Genomic DNA, 21,095 nt, shown 5'->3' with positions numbered 1-21,095 from the left:
TGGCCACAATTTACTAACCTTAATCTTATTATCTCTGGAATGAAGGAGAAAACCCATGTGGTCACAGAGAGAACGTACAAACTCTCTACAGAGAGCGGCGGGACTTCCTATCTAAACTAACAAAAGTAATGTGTTTAATCTACTGTACTATACCAAAGGCAGATATTTTCTTATTTTGAATGGTGAATAGAACCATGCTCTGTACTTTAGGTGCTGTTTAATTGCAGCAGTGTTTGATCTTGTGTTGTAATGCTTGCAGATTCAAATTCAGATAAATTTATTTATCAATGAACATTGAACATACAGTAAAATGTGTTGTTTGCATGAAGAGCCAGTTTAAGGATTAAGGATGTGCTGGGGGCAATCCACAGGTGCCAGCTCACATTCTGGCACATTCGGAGCATGCACACAATGTCCAGCAGAACCACACAAGCAGTGATAACGACAATAACAACAATAGCAACAAAATAACAGCAAAACAATCCCTGTTTCTCCCTCCCACTCACACACACAGACAAGCCTCCAGCATCCAGTGGACAGGCCACCACTGGACCTCCAGCCTACAGTGGACTCACGAGCTCACAGACATCAGGTCTCCAACTTCCTCCGTTGCCTCACACTCAGGGCTTCGGTCTTCGGGCCTTGATTTCTAGACCTATTGACTTTGGTCTCAATTACTTTGATCTTCAGTCTGCAGTATCAGCCCCAGGACTCTCAGGTGACTGGACCCTGAACTCCTAGTCTCGTACTCCAGACTTGCCAATTTGCCAACCTGGAGGGTCACCCGTCCTTGTGTCCCCTGCCCATATGGACCTGCCAACCTAGGGTGAGTCCAGCACCTGTCCTTACTCGTCTTTGTCCACAGCGTTTGCCAAGCTGCCGTGAGCATCGATGGGCTTTGAGCGCAAAGCAGAGGCCTAGACTCCCACCTGATCGCTAGCTCCCCCACAACCCTGCCGCTGAACCCTAATCTGACCCTGTAACTCCGCTCTCTGTCCCTAAAACCATCCCTACAAACCTAAAAAAAAGCAAAAAATCTGAGCTATGACCTCAACAGAGGCTGCAGCTCAGCACCGTCTTGACCAGAAAGACTTGTCTTTCCTAATTGCCTTCTAAACTTGTAACTTCACGTTCTTTGTTTCATGTGTCTGTACACCAGTTATGTTTCACTGTTTGAATAATCTTGCATTTAATTTGCCTTATCAAGTGAACAACTACATATTTACTCACTTTACTCCCTTACCTGGTACCTTCACACTCACTCACCTAATCTGCCTACATTACAATATTGAGATTCCTCACACAACTCCATTTCCAAACTGGCTTTTCATCGTCAACAAAGTTGAATTAAATGTACTGTCTTTTTATGTAAACTATGATATAAATTGTGAATGCTGCTCTTCAAGGCTTGGCTTGCTTAGGAGCAAGCACTTTTAGCTGTTGTACTGTTGGTGGTTTGAGTTAAAAAAGATCTTTGATTAAACTTCCTCAGGAGATAGGTCTTCATGATAGCTACTGATATGCTGAGTGATTAATGAAACTGCTCAGCAATAATCAAACAACACACAGAAGACTGAACTTAATTTCTTGGAATGTCATGCATTAGCTTACCTTTGCTATGATTGTATGACAGCATGGTCTATTCATTAAGAACTGCAGGATAAAGAATATCAGGATAAAGAATAGGATGTTGTATTAATGTTTTGTTGTATCAGCGCTGCCCTCTGGAAGCTGTGTGGAAATGCGGGGGCTCTTAGTGACATGAGCGTAGAAAGCAGTAAAAGCAAAAAGTTGTTGGGAGTTCCCAATATGTTAGACAATATCTGCGAGAAAACAGAGTTCATATTTCAGATCAATGACCTTTTAACAGAACTAGGCTGTGATGTGGTATCTCATAGCGTTGAATTGTCAACAGTCCAGGGCAGTACAAGAATGGTCACTTGGATGAAGTTCTTGCATGCTGTGGATACTGGAACAACAGGAACATTGATTGCATAATGTCCTGTAAGTCCGGGAGTATCTGTAACAAATCCATTATTGTCCCAGCCATAATCAAATAGCTTGGAACACCTCAGGAATTAGAACGTAGCACAGTACAAGCCCTTCGGCTCAAAATTTTATGTTGACCTTTTAACCAAAGATAAATCTAACCCTTTCCTCCCCCATAGCCCTCTATTTTTCTTTCGTCCTTGGGTCAAGCTAAGAGTCTCTTAAATGTCTCTAATGTATCTGCCTCTGCCAGCACCCAGCAACTATCAGGCAACATCTGTTTGAAAGCAGAGTTCCTGTTTCAGGTCAGTGACCTTTCAGCGGAACTAAGCATACATTGTTGAATGGGTGCTTCCACGTACCCATCGTCCCACACCTACACACACCCATCACTGTGAATGTAAAAACAAAACCTAACTCTGACAACTTTCCTCATACTTTCCAACAATCACCTTAAAATTATGCCTCTCTAATTAGCTATTTCTGCCCTGGGGAAAAGGTCTGTGGCTATCCACTCAATCTACTTCTCTTACCAAAATACACCATACACTTTCTTAACAGCCTTATCAACATGTGCATGAACTTTGAGGGATCTATAGACGTGGACCCAAGATCCCTTTATTCCTCCACACTGCTAAGAATTCTGCCATTAACCCTTTATTCTGCCTTCTAGTTTGATCTTCCTAATAGTTCAGTGGTTCCATTTAATATCAGAGAATGTATACAATATACAACCTGAAATTCTTACTCTCAGCAGACATCCTCAAAACAGAAGAAAAAACCCAAAGAATGAATGAAATGAAGAAACATATGAACCTCAAATCACCTCATTCTTTTCCAAATAGAACTTCATCTGTCACTTCTCAACCCAGCTCTGCACTCTATCAATGTCCCATTGTAACCCATGACAACTTTCTACACAATCCATAACACCACAAATCTATGTGTCATCTGCAAATTTACCAACCCACCCTTTCACTTTCTCATCCAAGTATAAAAATCACAAAGAGCAGAGGTCCCAGAACAGATCCCTGTGGAACACCACTAGTCACCACCCTCCAGGCAGAATACACTCCATCTGCTATCACCTTCTAGCTTCTGCAGGAAAGATATTTCTGAATCCACACAGTCAAGTTGCCATGGATCCCATGCCTCCTGGCTTTCTGAATGAAAGGGGAACCTTGGCAAATGCCTTACCTTTTTTGCACCACGGACCGGTTTAGCATTGACAATATTCTTGCGGACCGGGCGACCGGGGACGGAGGGGGGTGTTAATCACGACTGAAATATAGGTAATAAATCAACTATAAGTCACTTATCAGTGGCTAATACACTCAATTTCATTTCTAAAAGGGTTTATCTAACGAATTTAATATTAAACACACAGCGCATATTTTCCTCGCATGAATATAGTGATAAGGGAGTTCCTTATGTCCAGTCTATTCCGCAATTCAGTTTTCGTTGCATTCATTGCAGAAAACTCTGCTTCGCAGAAATATGGTGTTAGAAATGGAAGCAACGCTTTCAGTGCTTTCGTGGCTATCTCAGGATATTCAGCCTTGACTTTGATCCAGAATGCCGGCAGATATGTTATGTCAAACATACTTTTCAGCCCACCGTCATTTGCAAGCTCGAGGAGTTGATCTTCTCATGCTGACATGGATGATTCACCGGGGACTTTCACAAATGGGTCACGGACCCATTCCTTTGCATGTCTTGGGTCATTTGCGGTTGGGAAGTAACGCTCGAATTCTGTCGACAGCGAAGATAGGTGATCGCGTACCAGCTGTGAGAAGCCTCAGTCTCTCCCAAAATCCCAGCTCATGTTGAGAACATGTCAAATATGCCCTTGTCCACTCACGGTCCCCACAGTTCCAGTTTAGCTTTGAAAGTAGACACTTTTATCTGCCAACTTGAAGACAGTTTATTGAGCAGGTTGAAGATGTCACACAGATAAGTGAGTTTTGCTCTCCACTCCTCATCACTGAAGTTTGCTGCCAGTGGTGACTTTTTTCTTGAAAGAAACCTCTGTAGCTGTTCTCTTAACTCAAAAACCCTGGCCAGGGCTCTCCCCCTTGATAGCCACCTGACTTCAGTGTGTAAGCGAAGGCATTTGTGCTCTGCACCCATTTCCTCGCAAAGCTGCTCAAACAGACGTGAGTTAAGGGCTTTTGCTTTGATGTGATTGATAACCTCAACAACATCACTCAATACGCTGTTAAGATCAGGTTGTGGCGACCCACTTTCTGGCACACACGAACCGGCTCACAACAGCGCGCGCAGGCAGAGGGCCGGCCCCAAAAAGGGCGCCAGGCCATCTTCACCAGCAGGGGAAAAATCCCGCGCGCAGAAAGGGTCTGGGAATATGCATTCCCCACAGCAATCCCGCCCAGGGAGGGCGGGAACGGGAAGGCTTTAAAGCAGGCCGCGAAGTTTGAATAAAGCTCTTTCATCGCGACTCTAACTCACCGACTCCGTGTGGTTATTCTAGCGCTGTGTGTAGCACACCGCTACAATTGGTGACCCCGACGGCCCAAACGATATTTGGACCAGAGATGACCGATGCTGCATCTGTTCACGCAGTTTCATTAAAACTGCCAAGCTTCTGGACGCTGCGACCCCAATTATGGTTCGAACAAGCAGAAGCACAATTCCACATTCGGCAGATAACCTTGGAGTCCACTCGCTACTACTACGTGCTGAGCTCACTCGACCAGGAGACTGCTGCACAAGTTGAGGAGTTTATACAGTCGCCCCTGGAGGACGGCAAATACACAGCATTCAAAGCCCTGCTCATAAGGACTTTCGGACTCTCACGGCGCAAACGAGCACGCCGCTTAATGCACCTGGATGGTTTGGGAGACAGGCCGCCGTCAGCATTAATGAACGAGATGCTGGCCCTGGCTGAAGGACACAAACCCTAGGAGCAGGCGTTCCTAGAGCAACTGCCCGGGGACATATGCCTGCTGCTGTCCAATGCAGATTTCAGCAACCCCCGGGAGGTGGCGGCCCGAGCAGATGTGCTGTGGAATGCCAGGAAAGAGAGAGGGGCGTCCGTCGCACAGATCACCAAGCCGCGTGCCCAACGACAGACCAGACCAGGCCCGGCAGCAGAGCCTACAAAACCCGGCGACGGGAGTGAGGAGCCCAACGAACAAGGGTGTTTCTATCACCAGCTGCAGACCACCCCACAAATTCCCGGGAAACGCCAGGGCCAGCCTCCGCTGATGGCTACGGCGGCTGGCCATCAGGACAGCCTCCTGTACGTCTGGGAGAAGCAGTCGGGACGCCACTTTTTGGTCAACACCAGAGCGGAGATCAGCGTCTTACCTCCAACGAGTTACGACACCCGCAACAGAGAACCGGGACCCACCCTGAGGGCCGCTAATGGCAGCACAATACGAACCTATGGCACCCGCACGGTGCAGCTACAGTTCAGCTCCAGCTGGTTCACGTGGGACTTCACACTGGCCGCCATGGCCCAACCACTGCTGGGGGCAGATTTTCTACGAGCCCACAGCCTGCTGGTGGACCTGCAAGGGAAGCGATTAGTCCACGCCAAGACTTTTCAAACGTTCTCCCTGGGTGAAGCACAGTTGCCAGCCCCACACCTGGACTCCGTCACGCTGTCCGACGATGAATTCACCAGGGTCCTGGCGGATTTCCCATCAGTACTGACACCGCAGTTCACGGCAGCCATGCCCAGACACGGAGTACAGCACCACATCCCGACCCAGGGACCACCCCTCCACGCCCGTGCTCGAAGGCTTCCCCCGGACAAGCTCCAACTGGCGAAGGAGGAGTTGAAGAAGATGGAGGAATTAGGGATCATACAACAGTCCGACAACCCATGGGCCTCCCCCCTTCACATGGTGCCCAAGGCAACGGGGGGCTGGAGACCATGCGGTGACTACTGCAGACCGAACAAGGCTACAACGCCAGACCGCTACCCTGTGCCGCACATTCAAGACTTCGCAGCAAACCTACACGGCGCAAGGATCTTTTCCAAGGTAGACCTCGTCCAGGGATACCATCAAATCCCTGTACATCCGGACGACATCCCCAAAACAGCACTTATCACCCCATTCGGACTTTTCGAATTCCTCCGAATGCCGTTTGGTCTAAAGAATGCCGCACAGACTTTCCAGCGGCTAATGGACGCGGTGGGACGTGACCTGGACTTTGCATTCATCTATTTGGACGACATCCTCATAGCCAGCAGTAGTCGGCAGGAGCATCTGTCCCACCTCCGCCAGGTCTACTCCCGCCTGAGCGCATTCGGCCTTACAATCAATCCAGCCAAATGCCAGTTCGGACTCGACACCATCGACTTCCTGGGCCACAGGATTACTAAAGACGGGGCAACCCCACTGCCCACCAAGGTAGACGCGGTCCGCCACTTCCCCCGACCCAACACAATCAAAGGCTTGCAGAAATTCGTGGGTATGGTGAATTTTTACCACTGTTTCCTCCCCTCAGCAGCCCGAACCATGCGCCCCCTGTTCACCCTGATGTCGGGTAAGGGCAAGGACATTACCTGGGACGAAGAGGTTGCAACCGCTTTCGTTAAAACCAAAGAAGCCTTAGCAAATGCCGCGATGCTAGTGCACCCCAGAACGGACGTCCCTACTGCCCTCACGGTGGACGCATCCAACACAGCGGTCGGTGGGGTGCTGGAACAACTCATCGAGGGTCGCTGGCAACCCCTGGCATTCTTCAGCAAACACCTACGACCACCCGAACTCAAATACAGTGCTTTCGACTGGGAGTTATTGGCACTATACCTGGCAATCCGGCATTTCAGGTACTTCTTAGAAGGTAGGCCCTTTACCGCGTTCACAGACCACAAACCGCTTACCTTTGCGTTCACTAAGGTGTCCGACCCCTGGTCGTCCTGCCAGCAGCGACATCTGTCCTACATCTCCGAGTACACGACGGACATCCGGCATGTCTCTGGAAAGAACAACGTCGTGGCGGACGCACTTTCCAGACCTACCATACAGGCCCTGTGCCAGGGGGTGGACTATGCAGTGCTGGCAGAGGCACAGCAGGCAGACACTGAGATCCCCAGTTACAGGACTGCAGTCTCCGGTTTACAGCTTCAAGACCTCCCCGTAGGCCCAGGTGAGAGGACCCTACTATGTGACGTAGCTACCAGCCAACCCCGCCCCGTCGTCCCAGCAGCCTGGCGCCGGCAGGTTTTCGAGTCCATTCACAACTTAGTGCACCCCTCCATCAGGGCAACCGTCCGGCTGGTTGCCAACAGGTTCGTGTGGCATGGACTTCGTAAGCAGGTCAGTGAATGGGCCAAAACGTGCATGCAGTGCCAAACGGCCAAGGTGCAGCGGCACACCAAGGCTCCGCCGCAGCGGTTCGAACCCACCCGCCAGAGGTTTGACCACATCCATGTGGATATTGTGGGGCCCCTGCCAGTGTTGCGAAGAGCGCAGTACCTCCTAACTATGATAGACCGGTTCACCAGATGGCCAGAGGCAGTCCCGCTCACCGACACCACCTCCGAATCCTGTGCCCGAGCACTGATCACAACCTGGGTAGCACGCTTTGGGGTACCGGCCCACATTACCTCCGACAGGGGCACCCAGTTCACCTCCAGCCTGTGGTCGGCTATGGCCAGCCTTTTAGGAACACAGCTACGCCACACAACTGCCTACCACCCACAGTCGAACGGACTAGTGGAGCGTTTCCACCGTCACCTGAAATCGGCTCTCATGGCCCGCCTGGAGGGGCCTAACTGGGTGGACGAGCTTCCCTGGGTCCTGCTCGGAATCCGCACGGCACCCAAGGAGGATCTGCACACCTCGTCGGCCGAGTTGGTGTACGGCGCGCCCCTGGACGTCCCAGGAGAGTTCATACCAGCCCCAAGGGGGCAAGAGGAAGAACCCACAGCAGTCCTGGACAGACTACGGGAGAGACTCGGTAACCTGGCCCCCATCCCCACTTCACAGCACGGACAGAGCCCGACCTGCGTACCCAAAGACCTGCAGAACTGTAAGTTTCTTTTTGTACGACGGGGTGGACACCGGGCACCGCTACAGCGGCCCTACGAGGGACCGTTTAAGGTGATCAGGAACAACGGGTCCACGTTCGTGCTGGACATTGGGGTGAGAGAGGAGGTATTCACGGTGGACCAACTCAAACCGGCCCATGTGGACTTGGCGCAACCGGTCCAGGCTCAGGCACCGCGGCGCAGGGGCAGACCTCCCAAACAGAGGCCGATCCAGGGGAGGTATCGCCGGTTTGGGGGGGGTGGGTTACGTGGTGACCCACTTTCTGGCACACACGAACCGGCTCACAACAGCGCGCGCAGGCAGAGGGCCGGCCCCAAAAAGGGCGCCAGGCCATCTTCACCAGCAGGGGGAAAATCCCGTGCGCAGAAAGGGTCTGGGAATATGCATTCCCCACAGCAATCCCGCCCAGGGAGGGCGGGAACGGGAAGGCTTTAAAGCAGGCCGCCAAGTTTGAATAAAGCTCTTTCATCGCAACTCTAACTCACCGACTCCGTGTGGTTATTCTAGCGCTGTGTGTAGCACACCGCTACAAGGTGACATTTTTCGGCTAGCTAGCATTTCCCTGTGTGTGACACAGTGTGTAGGCTGGCATTCAGGAGCAACCTCTTTGACTTGGGTAGTGAAACCAGACTTGTTAAGCTGTTCCAACAGCTGTGCTTCGATGTCCTCTGCTATGTCACCGATTCTCCTTGAAACTGTGGTGGCTGAAAGAGAAACCTGTGCCGTCTTGTTCGCTGCAGCTTCTCCCAACAGTTCACGGCACATGTCCTTGGCAGCAGGCAGAATCAATTCTTCACCAACAGTGAAAGGCTTCTTAGCCTTTACGATACGGCTAGCCACTAAGTACGACACTCTCAGAGCAGCAGCATTTGTGGAGATGGTGGCTCTCAGCACCTGCTTCTGTCCCACTTGCTCACGTTTTTTCCGCTCAAAAAATTCAACGGGTTGGTGTTTGGACTCAAGGTGCCGAAGCAGTTTTGAGGGCATCATTGCCTCATTAGACAGCTTGTCTCCACATATCACACACAGGGGGCTTGGAGAGTGCGAGTCACCGGTCGCAATAAAGCCATATTTTATGTATGACTCGTCGTATTTTCTGTTGAAGGAAGCTTTCTCTTTTTTTTTGTAGTCTTGGCCTCAGCTGTCTCTGTGTTATCATCATTGTTAGGCCTTTTATGTTCCCTACCATCTCTTCCAAAGAAACTCTCAAGCGACGTTTGTTTTTTACTCATCGAGTAGTTGCAGGTTAATGACCGACTGATGACCTTGCATGGGTCATGACCTCGCGTATGTTCAAGTTCAACAGTGGGCGTGACAGGGAATGAGGAACGGTGCAGCTGACTCATATCGTTTCATATCGCCAAATTATATCGTTTCCTTGCGGCCCGGTAGCACATGCTTTGCGGCCTGGTACCAGTCTGCGGCCCGGTGGTTGGGGACCACTGATATACTTCATTCAATCAGGCTTGTGAGGCATGACCTGCCCCTCTCAAAACCATCCTGACTGTCCCTAATCAGTCCATGCTTCTCCAAATGCTTGTAAATCCTGTCTCTAAGAATGTTCTCCAATAGATTGCCCACCTCTGACATAAGACTCACCAGTCCCTTAATACCCAGGGTTATCCCTATTACCTTTCTTGAGCAAAGGAATACATCTGCATCCCTCCAATCTTCTGGTACTACTTGTGGGCAGAGAGGAGAGAAGGATCATCACCAAAGGTGCAGCAATCTTCCCTCGCTTTCCTTGGTAATCTGGGGTGTACTCCATTTGGCCTTGGGGACTTCTATCCTAATGTTTTTCAGAAGTTCCAAAATATTCTCTTTCTTAGCGCTGACAATTTCCAGCACGTCAGCCTGTGCTATGCTGTTCTCACTTTTGTCAAGATTCCTCTCACTGGCGAATACTGAAGCAAAGCATTCATTAAGGACTCCCATACCTCCTCTCACTCAAGGTACATATTTCCCCTTTTATCCCTGATCAGTCTAGTCACTCTAGTCATCTGCCTGTTTTTAACATATGTGAAAAAGGCTTTGGAGTTTTCTCCTTTAATTCAACTCACCAAGGCCTTCTCATGTCCCATTCTAGCTCTGCTAAATTCAACAGTTTATTTAATTTGTATTGGAATCAATATATTGTACTTGGGTTAAGGGACCAAGGCACATGAAATAAAGGGGCAAACCAGGGTAGAGTTTAGATCAGCTATGAGACAGCTGAGTGGGTCAGGGATATAGGAGACTGCGTGGCTCCACTGTTATTCTTATGGTGCTAATGATACTACAGAATGGTCCTCACTGACTTGGATCCTTCAGAATAGAACTAGCAGGAACCATTAATGGTGCATGGACAACAAGCAAAGAGATTTTTCTACCCCTTTTCCCCACAGCATTTTGTTCCTCCACTTGTGGCAATCTATGGCTTTGCTTATCTTGAAGGTGCAGTTAAGCAGTTGTCTTGTAGCTCCAGTGACCGGGTCTAATTCTGATCTTTGGTGTTTTCTGTTCTCCCTGTGACCATGTGGGTTTACTGCAAGTAGTTAAATTATCCTTTTGCATACCAAAGATGTGCTTGTTGGTAGATTAATTGGTTACTGTAAATTGCTCCTAAATGTAGATGTGTGGTAAGAGAATAGGGGTGATGTTAATGAGCAAGTGAGAGAGAATATGTTGCAGAGAATATAATGGGAAATAGGACCCATGGGATGGCTAGTGTAGCATTTATTGGCTGAATAGCTGAATAGCCTCCTTAGAGCCATAAAGTCACAGAGTCGTACAGCATAGAAACAGGCCTTTCTGCCAAACTCATCCATGCCAACCAACATGAGCTAATCCCATTTGCTTGCATTTGGCCCATAATCCTGTTGTTGTGTCGCCTATAACTAGTGATAAGACTTGAGCCAGGAGATGGAACAAAGCTGAAACACAAAATAACCTTTATCCAGTAAATCCACGCAGCCAAGAAAAAATCTCAACAGTGCATCCAGAGCAGGACTATTTAAATGGTTATTGAAGAACATTCGAGACGTTGTTAGGAACAACAACCGATCAGTGAAAGTCAGCCTCGGATTGGTTGTCAGGCGACCAATACGCATTGGATGATTTGGCTCGCCTTAACACCTTCATCTTGAAGTTGATTGCCTGTAGAAGTTGAGCCAAGGGTTTATTTGGATTGGAACAACCAGCTTGCACTGGCAATCAGTCCCCCCTCATGGTTGCAGGTTGTCATGTTCTTGTCGAGTTATTGCCTGTGGCTGTGCTGGTGCTGGTTGATTCACTTGGGGCAAATCGAATACATCCAGTAGGAGATAAAGGCCCAGGTTTGGAGCTCAGAAAGCCCCATCTGGAATATTGCATTCATCTCTGGTCACCCCATTATAGGAAGGTTGTGATGTAATTAGAGAGGGTGTAGAAGAGGTTACCAGGATGCTGTCTGGATAAGGGGACATATGCTCTAAAGAGAGGGTGGATAAACTTAGGTTGTTTTTTTCTCTGGTGCAAGAGGAGGCTGAAGGGAGACCTATTAGAAGCTTATAAGATTATGAGAGGCATAGATAGAGTATCTTTGTTCCCAGGATTGTTATGTCTAATATTAGAGGGCATGCATTTAAGATGAGATCGGGAAAGTTCCAAGGAGAAAGACAAGTTTTTTTTACACAGAGAGTGACAGATGCTTGGAGCGAGCTGCCAGGGGTGGTACTGGAGGCAAATATGATAGAAGCATTCCAGAGGCTGTTGGATAGGTGCATGAATGAAAGGCAGTGAATGTTGTCTACTTGGACTTTTATCAAGGGCTTTGGTCCAGGAGGTTAAGTCATTTGACATTAAGGATGAAGTAGTAAATTGGAATCAACATTAGCTTACCAGAGAAGACAGTGAGTTTTAGTAGATGGTTGTCTCTCGGAGTGAGGCCTGTGGTTAGTGCTGTGCCACAGGGATCGTTGACTCCATTGTTGGAGTGTGGTAGAACAGAGGGATCTGGGAGTACCGACCCATAATTCCTTGAATGTGGCATTACTGGGTCTGAAAGAGAGCTTTTAGCACATTGGGCTTCATAAATCAGATTGAGTACCAGAATTGGATGTTATGTTGAAGTTGTACAAGATGCTGGTAAAGCCAAATTTGGTGTCTTGTGTGCAGTTTGGTCACCTACCTACATAAAAGATTAGAAGAGTACAGAGAAAATTCACAAGTATGTTCCTGGGGTGTGAGATCCTGAGGAATAAGGAAAGGTTGAATCGGTTAGGACCTCATTCCCTGGAGCATCGGGAAATGAGGGGAGATTTGAAAGAGGTATACAAAATTACAGAGAATGTACAAAAAACATAAATATCTGGTGAGCAGGAGGTCTGTAGGCAAATATGCCTTGTTAATGGGAGCGGTCTGAGAAGAATGGCCAGACTGATTTCAGCTGGCAGTAAGACCATGAACAGGTGCGGCAGGTACCTAATAAAGTGGCCACTGAGTGTATGAGGGATGTAGGTAGGGTGAATGCAAGAAGGCTTTTTCCACTGAGATATAGTGAGACCTGAACAAGAAGTTATGAGTTAAGAGTGAAAGGTTGAATATTTAAGGGGAACCTGAGGACAAGCTTGTCCACTCTGAGGGTGGTGCAAACGTGGAACGAGCTGCCAATGGATGTAGGTTTGATTATAACATTTAAGAGAAGTTTAGATAAGTACTTGGCTGTGGTTGGCTTTGGTTCAGATGTAGGTCTGGGACGAGGCGGAATAACAGTTTGGCCTGGACTAGATGGGTCGATGGATCTGTTCTGCGCTGTAGTGCTCTACGACTCTATGACTGTGCAGAGATTGAAAGGTTATTGATATTATGTTGCAGACAGGATTAGATGAGTCATTTAATTATCAGTTTAATTAGTTTGGCACAACATCATGGGCTGAAGTACCTGTTCCTGTGCAGTATTGTTCTATGTTCTAGGTTTCTTTGAATAAGAAAGAGTACTTGAATATACAATGAATATTAACTGAACGGACTTAAGTCATACAATAAGGTAAACATTTCCAGCACTCCAATGGAGAAGTAATTTACCAGCACAGAGCAAATACATTGATGGAAGTGAAGTCATACTTTGAATGAGCTTTTCAGATTGGAACACAGTCTCATTTACATGCTTTTGAATCAGATAGAATGCTTCATTCTGTAAGGGAACTTGCTCAGAGACTGTCTGATCTGGAAGTACATTCAGCTACTCTGTAATGAAATTGGAAATAACTATTCATCATCACAGTGCTGTCATTCTGGAGTGTGAAATTTGCACCCACCTTCCCAAAATAGTGCTGTCAAGAGTTCTTGGATTCCAAGCCAAAGGAGTGAATTTAATCTCAGTGGTGGTGTCATGCAAGTTAACAGCAGCCTTCAACAGAAATAAATGAAGATAGCATCTCATCACATCTGTGAAGCATTTTGCCTCGTAAATAACGTGGCAGCCAAGTTGCACAAGCATTAAGTGACAGTGAAACCTGCCCCCTTGACCAGTCTTTTGATGACATCCTGATAAAGGCTGAACAAGTTCCCTCAATCCCAGTTCCAAGGGGGACCTTTGTTTTGTGAGTATTTTGTGAGGGTTTGATGATTTAACATCAGGCATCCCCATGAGGTCCATTAGTCACTTGACTAACCTGACCCATTAAAGAGATGCTGGAGAGGATTTGGATTTTGAAAAAAAAGATCAGTTTGGCCTTCAGAGCAGTAGGCGGACCAAAACAGACTCGACAAGTGAGAAGGAAAGGTTCAAGTCCGAGGACAGGTACTGAAAGGCACAAGGATTGTTGTACCCTCCCAGTTTAGACCACGTGAGCCAACTTGGTTTGTGACACACATCCCCAAATTTTAAGCACACAATATCTGTTCGCCCTCATCTTCTAAGTGAAAAACATATGCTATCCGTATGTTGGAAAATGCATTGTTTCTATTCCAATATCTATGGAATGAATATTTATTTCTGCATTCACTCAACATTTATTCAAAAACTTTTCAACTCTGAACAACATTAGAACAGTCCAAGTCACGCCTTTAAGCCTGGTGTGCTGGAGAGTGACCAGTTTGACCAAGAATGATGAGGTTTACGTTATGTGTGACAGGACACATTCAGGCATCAGTGCTCTATGGACAGCCGTTCCAAGTGTTACATGACTAATGATCAGCTAAGCAGTGTTTTGTCTGTAAATACTTTGAGTTAGAGAAATCAAAGTTTGGACTACATAGTCACAATGTTATCCAATGACACCTGATACACAAATTGACATATGTAAAATCCTCACACTTTGTATGGAGTGATTGGAGTATTTTTGATTGATAGACATCTGTTGTGATTCCATTAATATTTATTTATCGGTAGAGATGTCCTTGGTCAACATTAAATTTCAAGTACTGTACTGCTTATTCTGTACAAAGTATTACAGGGAATGAGAAACTGCATTCCAGAGAGAGAGAGATGGGGGCAGTGTGGGGGGAGAGAGAGGTGGGGAGTGTGGGGGAGAGAGGGGGGAGAGCAGGAGAGAGGGGGTAGGGAAAGAGAAAGATGGGGGAAGGAAAAGGTGAGAGGAGAGGGGAATAGACAGAGACACACCAGAGGGGAATGGACAGAGACACGGGCGGGGTGGGGGGTGGGAGAGGGAGAGATAGATGGAGGAAACTGCTTGGGTTATATATTATCATTTATCACAGCCTGTGTTGTTGTCGAGCCAAAATGTATGCTGTGTGTTCCACAATGAAATCATTTACTAAACAAGCTAAGTTGAGGAGAAACCCTCATGTGTGAGTGTACTTGGAACTTCATTTCAGAATAGGGAAAGAAAAGATTTTATGGGAAGTACTGGATCATCATCCTTATTTTAAATGTATTCAAGAATGCAGAATATTTAATAAATGATTTTAGGATTTTGGAGGAGCAAATGGATTAAATTTAAATCAAACACTGGGCACCAGTAATGGATCTGTGGCATGAAACTTCAAAGTGGAGATTTCATCTCCATGGCAACAGGAAGTCCGGAGCTGTTGTGACAGTCGTCCTGACAACCAAGCATGCTTTCTTATAATGGACTTGCATGTAGCTTTCATCAAAGCTCTGAGACGGATAGTTGAGATTCTGGAATAATTCACGAGGCTTGGCCCTGTAGTTGGATTCAAACATTTGAATGAAACGCTATCCGGGCTTAAATAATAAATAACAGACAGAGTCAGGTGGACACAGAGATAGCTGAAAGGTTTTTTTTTTGCTTTAATCTGTGCTAAGCCATAGTTTGTCTACTCCCCAATGATGGCCATCGTCGAGCAAATTGAGCTGTGTCAGATTATATGGCCCAGCTCTCTGAAAAGCAGAAGTACGTTCATGTTCATAGCGTCCCACAGCACAGAACAAGCCTTCAATCCACCATGTCCGTAAGGACCACAAGATATTTATCAATACATCCCACTTGGTCCACAGATTTATGATTCAACTGCCTACCCAGATGCCTCTTAAGTGTTCCCAGTACCTGCTTCCCACTACCTTCTCGAGCAGTGCGTGCCAGATTCTAACCATCCTCTGGTGAAAACATTTTTTATTTAAAGATCCCTTCCTTTGTAGCGTAAACCTGTGCCCTATCACATTAACTGTGTTACAAGTTTCAGCGTTGTTACAGAGCTGGTAATGCAAAGGACTAAACTAACCATCATGCAGACGAGATTCAAATCTATCATGGCAGCTGGGGAGCTTAAATTCATTCGAGTGAATAATCCAGAACTATGTTCATAGTTCGTGTTGATAGTTTACTGATTGGTCAGAATGTCAAAGGATATGGCAAGACGGCAAGTGTATGGAGTTAAGTGGGATTTGGGATCTGCCATGATGAACGGTGGAGCAGATTTGATGGGCAAAATAGCCTAAATCTGCTTCTATGTCTTGTGGTCTTCTGGTCTTAGACAATAGGTGCAGGAGTAGGCCAGCACCGCCATTCACTGTGATCATGGCTGATCATCCACAATCAGTATCCAGTTCTTGCCTTATCCCCATAACCTTTGATTTCGCTATCTTTAAGAGCTCTATCCATCTCTTTCTTGAAAGCATCCAGAGACTTGGCCTCCACTACCTTCTGAGGCAGAGCATTCCACATATCTACCACTCTCTGGGTGAAAATTTTTTTCCTCAACTCCATTCCAAATGGCCTACCCCTTATTCTTAAACTGTGGCCTCTGGTTCTGGACTCACCCATCAGCGGGAACATGCCTCCTGCCTCCAGCATGTCCAATCCCTTAATAATCTTATATGTTTCAATCAAATCCCCTCTCCTCCTTCTAAATTTCAGTGTATACAAGCCCAGTCGCTCCAATCTTTCAACATATGACAATCCCGCCATCCCGGGAATTAACCTTGTGAACCTACGCAGCACTCCCTCAATAGCAAGAATATCCTTTCTCAAACTTGGAGACCAAAACTGCACACAATACTACAGGTGTGGTCTCACCAGGGCCCTGTACAGCTGCAGAAGGACCTCTTGGCTCCAATACTCAATTTCCCTTGTTATGAAGGCCAGCATACCGTTAGCTTTTTTTCACTGCTTACTGTACCTGCATGCTTGCTTTCAGTGATTGATGTACAAGAACACCTAGATCTATAGCTAACTATAGATATAACTAACTATAGCTGCTACTTCAAAAATCCTTTTATTTAAAAATTTTCTCATTTACTCTCAAGTACTCCCTTGAATTTCGCCCCCCCTCTCTGTCCGTAATGTCCTTCACCCTGCACTCAGAAAACGGCACTCCACTCCTTAAGGCTGGTTAGCTTGACGCCTGTGGTTGGCAATATATTACAGTTTATTATTACGGATGAGGCTTCCTTTCACCCTGCACCCAGCAAATGTCATTCCCTCTTTAAAATGTGAGGGAGGCAAAATATAGGAAATTACAGGCCAGCTAGCTTGGTTGGCGAGATGTTAAAGACAAGGTTTCGGAGTGCTTGGAGACACATGATAAAATAGGCTGAAGTCAGCATGGTGTCCTTCAGGGGTAATCTTGCCTGACTAATCTGTTGGAATGACAGGTGGGATAGACAAAGGAGAATCAGTGGATGTTGTTTGCTTGGATTTTCAGAAAGCTCTTAACAGGTTCCGTGCATGAGTCTACTAAACGTGGTATTACAGGAAAGATACTAGCATGGACAGAAGTTTGGTTGACTGGCCAAGGTCTAAGAGTGGGAATAAAGGGGGTGTTTGGCTACCAGGGACTAATGGTGTTCAACAGGAGTCAGGACTTTTCCTGTTATATGAAAATGATCTGGATGTGGCCAAGTTTGTGAACAATACAAAGACAGATGGAGGGACAGGTAATGCTGAGGAAGCAGGGAGTCTGCAGAAGGACTTGGACAGATAAGGAGAAAAGGCAAAGAAGTGGTAGATGGAACGCAGTGTTGGGAAGTGTATGGTCATGCACTTGGTAGATGGAATAAGGACATAGACTATTTTCTAAACAGGGACCCCAAATTAAGAAATCAGAGGTGCAAAGGTACTTGGGAGTCCTAATAAAGGATTTCCTAAAGGTTAACTTGCAGGTTGAGTCAGTGGTAAGGAAGACAAGTGCAATGTTAGCATTCATTTCAAGAGAATTAGAATATAAAAGCAAAGATGTAATGCTGAGGTTTTATCAGGCATTAGTCATACAGCAGTTGGCGTATTGAGTAGTTTTGGGCACTATTTCTAAGAAAGGATGTGCTGGCATTGGAGAGGGTCCAGAAAAGGTTTACAAGAATGATCCTAGGAATGAAAAGGCTGATGTATGAAGAACATTTGATGTCTGTGGACTTGTACTATCTATCCACTTCCAATTTAACAATATTCAGACTCTTCAAATACACTCATTGGCTACGCAAACATGAGGAAATCTGCAGATGCTGGAATTTCAAGCAACACACATAAAAGTTGCTGGTGAACACAGCAGGCCAGGCAGCATCTATTGGAAGAGGTACAGTCCTGAAACGTCGACTGTACCTCTTCCAATAGATGCTGCCTGGCCTGCTGCATTCACCAGCAACTTTTATGTGTGTTAAACTCATTGGCTACTTTTTTAGGTGTCTGCCTACTCATTAATGCAAATATATGATTAGCCAATCATGTGGCAGCATAAAAGCATTCAGAAACGGTCAAGAGTTTCAGTTGTTGTTCAGACCAAACATCAAAATGGAGAGGAAATTTGATCTATTGTAAGTGACTTCGACCATATAGTGATTATTGGTGCCAGACAGGGTGGTCTGAGTATCTCAGAAACTGCTGATCGCCTGGGATTTTCACCAGAACAGTGTTTGGAGTTTACAGAGACTGATCTGAAAAACAAAAAAAAAAATCCATTGAGCAGCAGTTCTATGGGTAAAAATGCCTTGTTAATGAGAAAGGTAGGAAGGAGTATGGCCAGACTGGTTCAAGCTGACAGGAAGGTGAGAATACCTCAAATAACCATGCATTACAACAGTGGCGATTAGAAGAGCATCTCTGAATGCACAACATGTTAAACCTTGAAGTGGATGGACTACAGCAACAGAAGACCATGAACATATTGAGTGGCCACTGAGCGTTATAATGGAAGCAGAGTTTAAAAGCTTGTAAACCTCTGAGGAATAAAACTTGGCCATGCCTTTACCCTAACTGGGCAACTCTTATTTTTCAATAGTGGCCCCCTACTTCGAGTTTCTCCCACTGGAGAAAACATCCTCCACATCCACCCTGTAAAGGCTCGTTAGAATGATGTAAGTTTTAATGAAATCTTTTCTTACTTCTAAATCTCTATGGATACAAGCTTAGCCTGTCATTCTTTCCCCAGAAGACAAGCTACCCATTCCAGTAAACCTCTGAACTGCTTATCATTGTTTTATTCCTCTTTAAATTAAGTTTAGTGCAAAATAAAAGCAACAATCTATTGTGACACGGGGTTTTCAATTTTCTGCAGAACAAATACCCTAAAATTCCCGGCAACACACACAACGAAATGCTGGAGGAACTCAGCAGGCTAGGGAGCATCTGTGGAAAAAAAGTACAGTCGATGTTTCGGGCCGAGTCCTACCCTAAAATTCCCATAGTATGCCTGGATTACGTGCACAACATCATCTTTTATTGTGGTGCTTTGTTGCTAGATAAGACCAATGAGATTTACAATGCAAGCAGTAACTGTTAATTTGATCAATTATTATCATGTTGCAAATGTACTTGCCCACAGTCGGGCACTATACAGTCAAATGCTGTACTTTTCCATTGCCTTGAGAATCATACACCCTTTCCATGTATCAAAACCAAAGCACAAGAGATTCTGCAGATGACTAGAAACCCAGAGTAACACACACAAAATGATGGACAAACTCTGCAGGTCAGGCAGCACCTATGGAAAGGAGTGAAGAGTAAACATTTCGGGCCGTGGCACTTAATCAGGGCATAAACCAAAGGCCTTTGTCTGTTTGTGCTCCTGACAACAGTCCTTAATGTGTTGACTTCATTTGTATAAATAACCCTATTCTGAAGTGGTTTCACAAGAATATGTTTGAAAAATGAAGGCTAATAACATCTTGGGAGAAAATTTTAAGCTTTATATCAGTTTTTAAACTCCATCTTGTGTACTGGTCTAGCAACAAATAAACACATGATGTTTGCTTTCAGACTACCAACGGCTCATGACGGTGGCTGAGGGGATCACAGCTCTCCTCTTCCCTTTCCAGTGGCAACACGTCTATGTACCCATTCTCCCAGCCTCACTTCTGCACTTTCTTGACGCTCCAGTCCCCTACCTGATGGGCCTGCAGTCTAAGGAACCCAATGACCGGTCCAAGTTGGAGCTGGCGCAGGAGGTAAGAATCTGAGCTTCGCTCCACGTACGCATGGGTGAGCAAGGAAAACGCTCTCAGCTTAAGTGCCGCAAGAAGGGTGGTCAGTGAGGGTCAATGAAATTGTTGATTTGGGCTGACTGGGAAAGCTGCAATGAATAATCAACAGAATGAATGTCGTGGCAAACCAAGGAGCCTCCTGATTTACAAATATTTGTAAGCTTCAGTCTGTTAACTGCCCACCACCAATTTGTAATGCTGAGCTAATTATTGCAATAACTCAGAATGGAAGTGGGTGTAGGCCATTTCGCCCTTCTACCATTCTATAAGTTCGTGGCTCTTCATTAACTCTGTGCCATTTCCTGAACTAAACCTATATCCCTTGATTCTCTTAATATCCAGAAAACTATCCATCTCCATCTTGATTACACTCAGTGACTGAGTCTCCACAGCCCTCTTGTGTGGAGAATTTGAAAGATGCGAACCATCTGGGTGAAATATTCCGTCCCATTTCTGTCCTGAATCGCTGACTCCTTTAAGACTGGAATCCTGTTGCCAGGGAGATATCTTTCTGAATCCACCCTGCCATGCTGCTTTTGTCTTTTTGTATGCTTCACTAGTGCTGCCTCTTCTAAGCTTTAGAGAGTTTAGGTCCGGTTTCATTCAGCTTCTTTGGGACCATTCCCCCCCACCCACACTTTCAAACCAGGAATAAATCTGGAATGCTGTGGTTTCATTCCCTCTGTCTCAAATATATTCTGCTTTAGAAGGGGATGCCAATCCAGTACTTAATGTTCCATGTGCACTCTTGTCATAATTGGAGAAAGACATCTTTACTCATATACAGAACTCTCCCAAAAAGCCCAGCATAGTTTTGGCTGTCCTAATTACTTCTTATTCCCACATAATCTCATTAACTTTGAGTGACTTGTGTGCAAGGACACCCAGGATTCTCAAAACGCCAACGTCTTTCAATGTCTCAAATTACAAAATCAAAAGGGTTTGTGCCTCATTTTTCTGCCCTTTCTCTTAACCCCACCTTTAGCTGATTGACATCTCTCTGTGTTCTTCCCACAACCCCCTATGCCAAATTATATTGTATCATTCGCAAACCTGAATCTCCATTCTCAAACGCAACAGTGTCTTCCCCACACAACCATCTTGTGGGCGGCATAGTGATGGAACGTTAATATGTTTTCTGTGGACAGTTATTGGCAGCCATTTTAAGGGTTTCCTATACAGTGTAAGAACTGAATAAGGAAAATTGCCACCTTCACCTT

At 46.0% G+C, this 21,095-nt stretch overlaps 1 protein-coding gene across 11 annotated transcripts in view; it reads left to right on the top strand.

Moving 5' to 3' along the window:
* Window positions 1-21,095, top strand: part of LOC140202734 (DENN domain-containing protein 5B-like) — a 301,107-nt gene that overhangs the window by 178,581 nt on the left and 101,431 nt on the right. For all 11 annotated transcript variants that reach the window (XM_072267984.1, XM_072267990.1, XM_072267985.1 and 8 more), the window contains one exon: window positions 19,652-19,839. In XM_072267984.1, coding sequence (XP_072124085.1) covers window positions 19,652-19,839 — 188 coding nt within the window. The remainder of the gene's footprint in view (window positions 1-19,651; window positions 19,840-21,095) is intronic.

The sequence above is a fragment of the Mobula birostris genome, chromosome 9 (genome assembly GCF_030028105.1).
Source record: "Mobula birostris isolate sMobBir1 chromosome 9, sMobBir1.hap1, whole genome shotgun sequence".
In the NCBI taxonomy this organism is placed as follows: Eukaryota; Metazoa; Chordata; class Chondrichthyes; order Myliobatiformes; family Myliobatidae; genus Mobula; species Mobula birostris.
The sequence above is the reverse complement of the archived record's forward strand: the minus strand, read 5'-3'. Positions and strand labels throughout refer to the sequence as shown.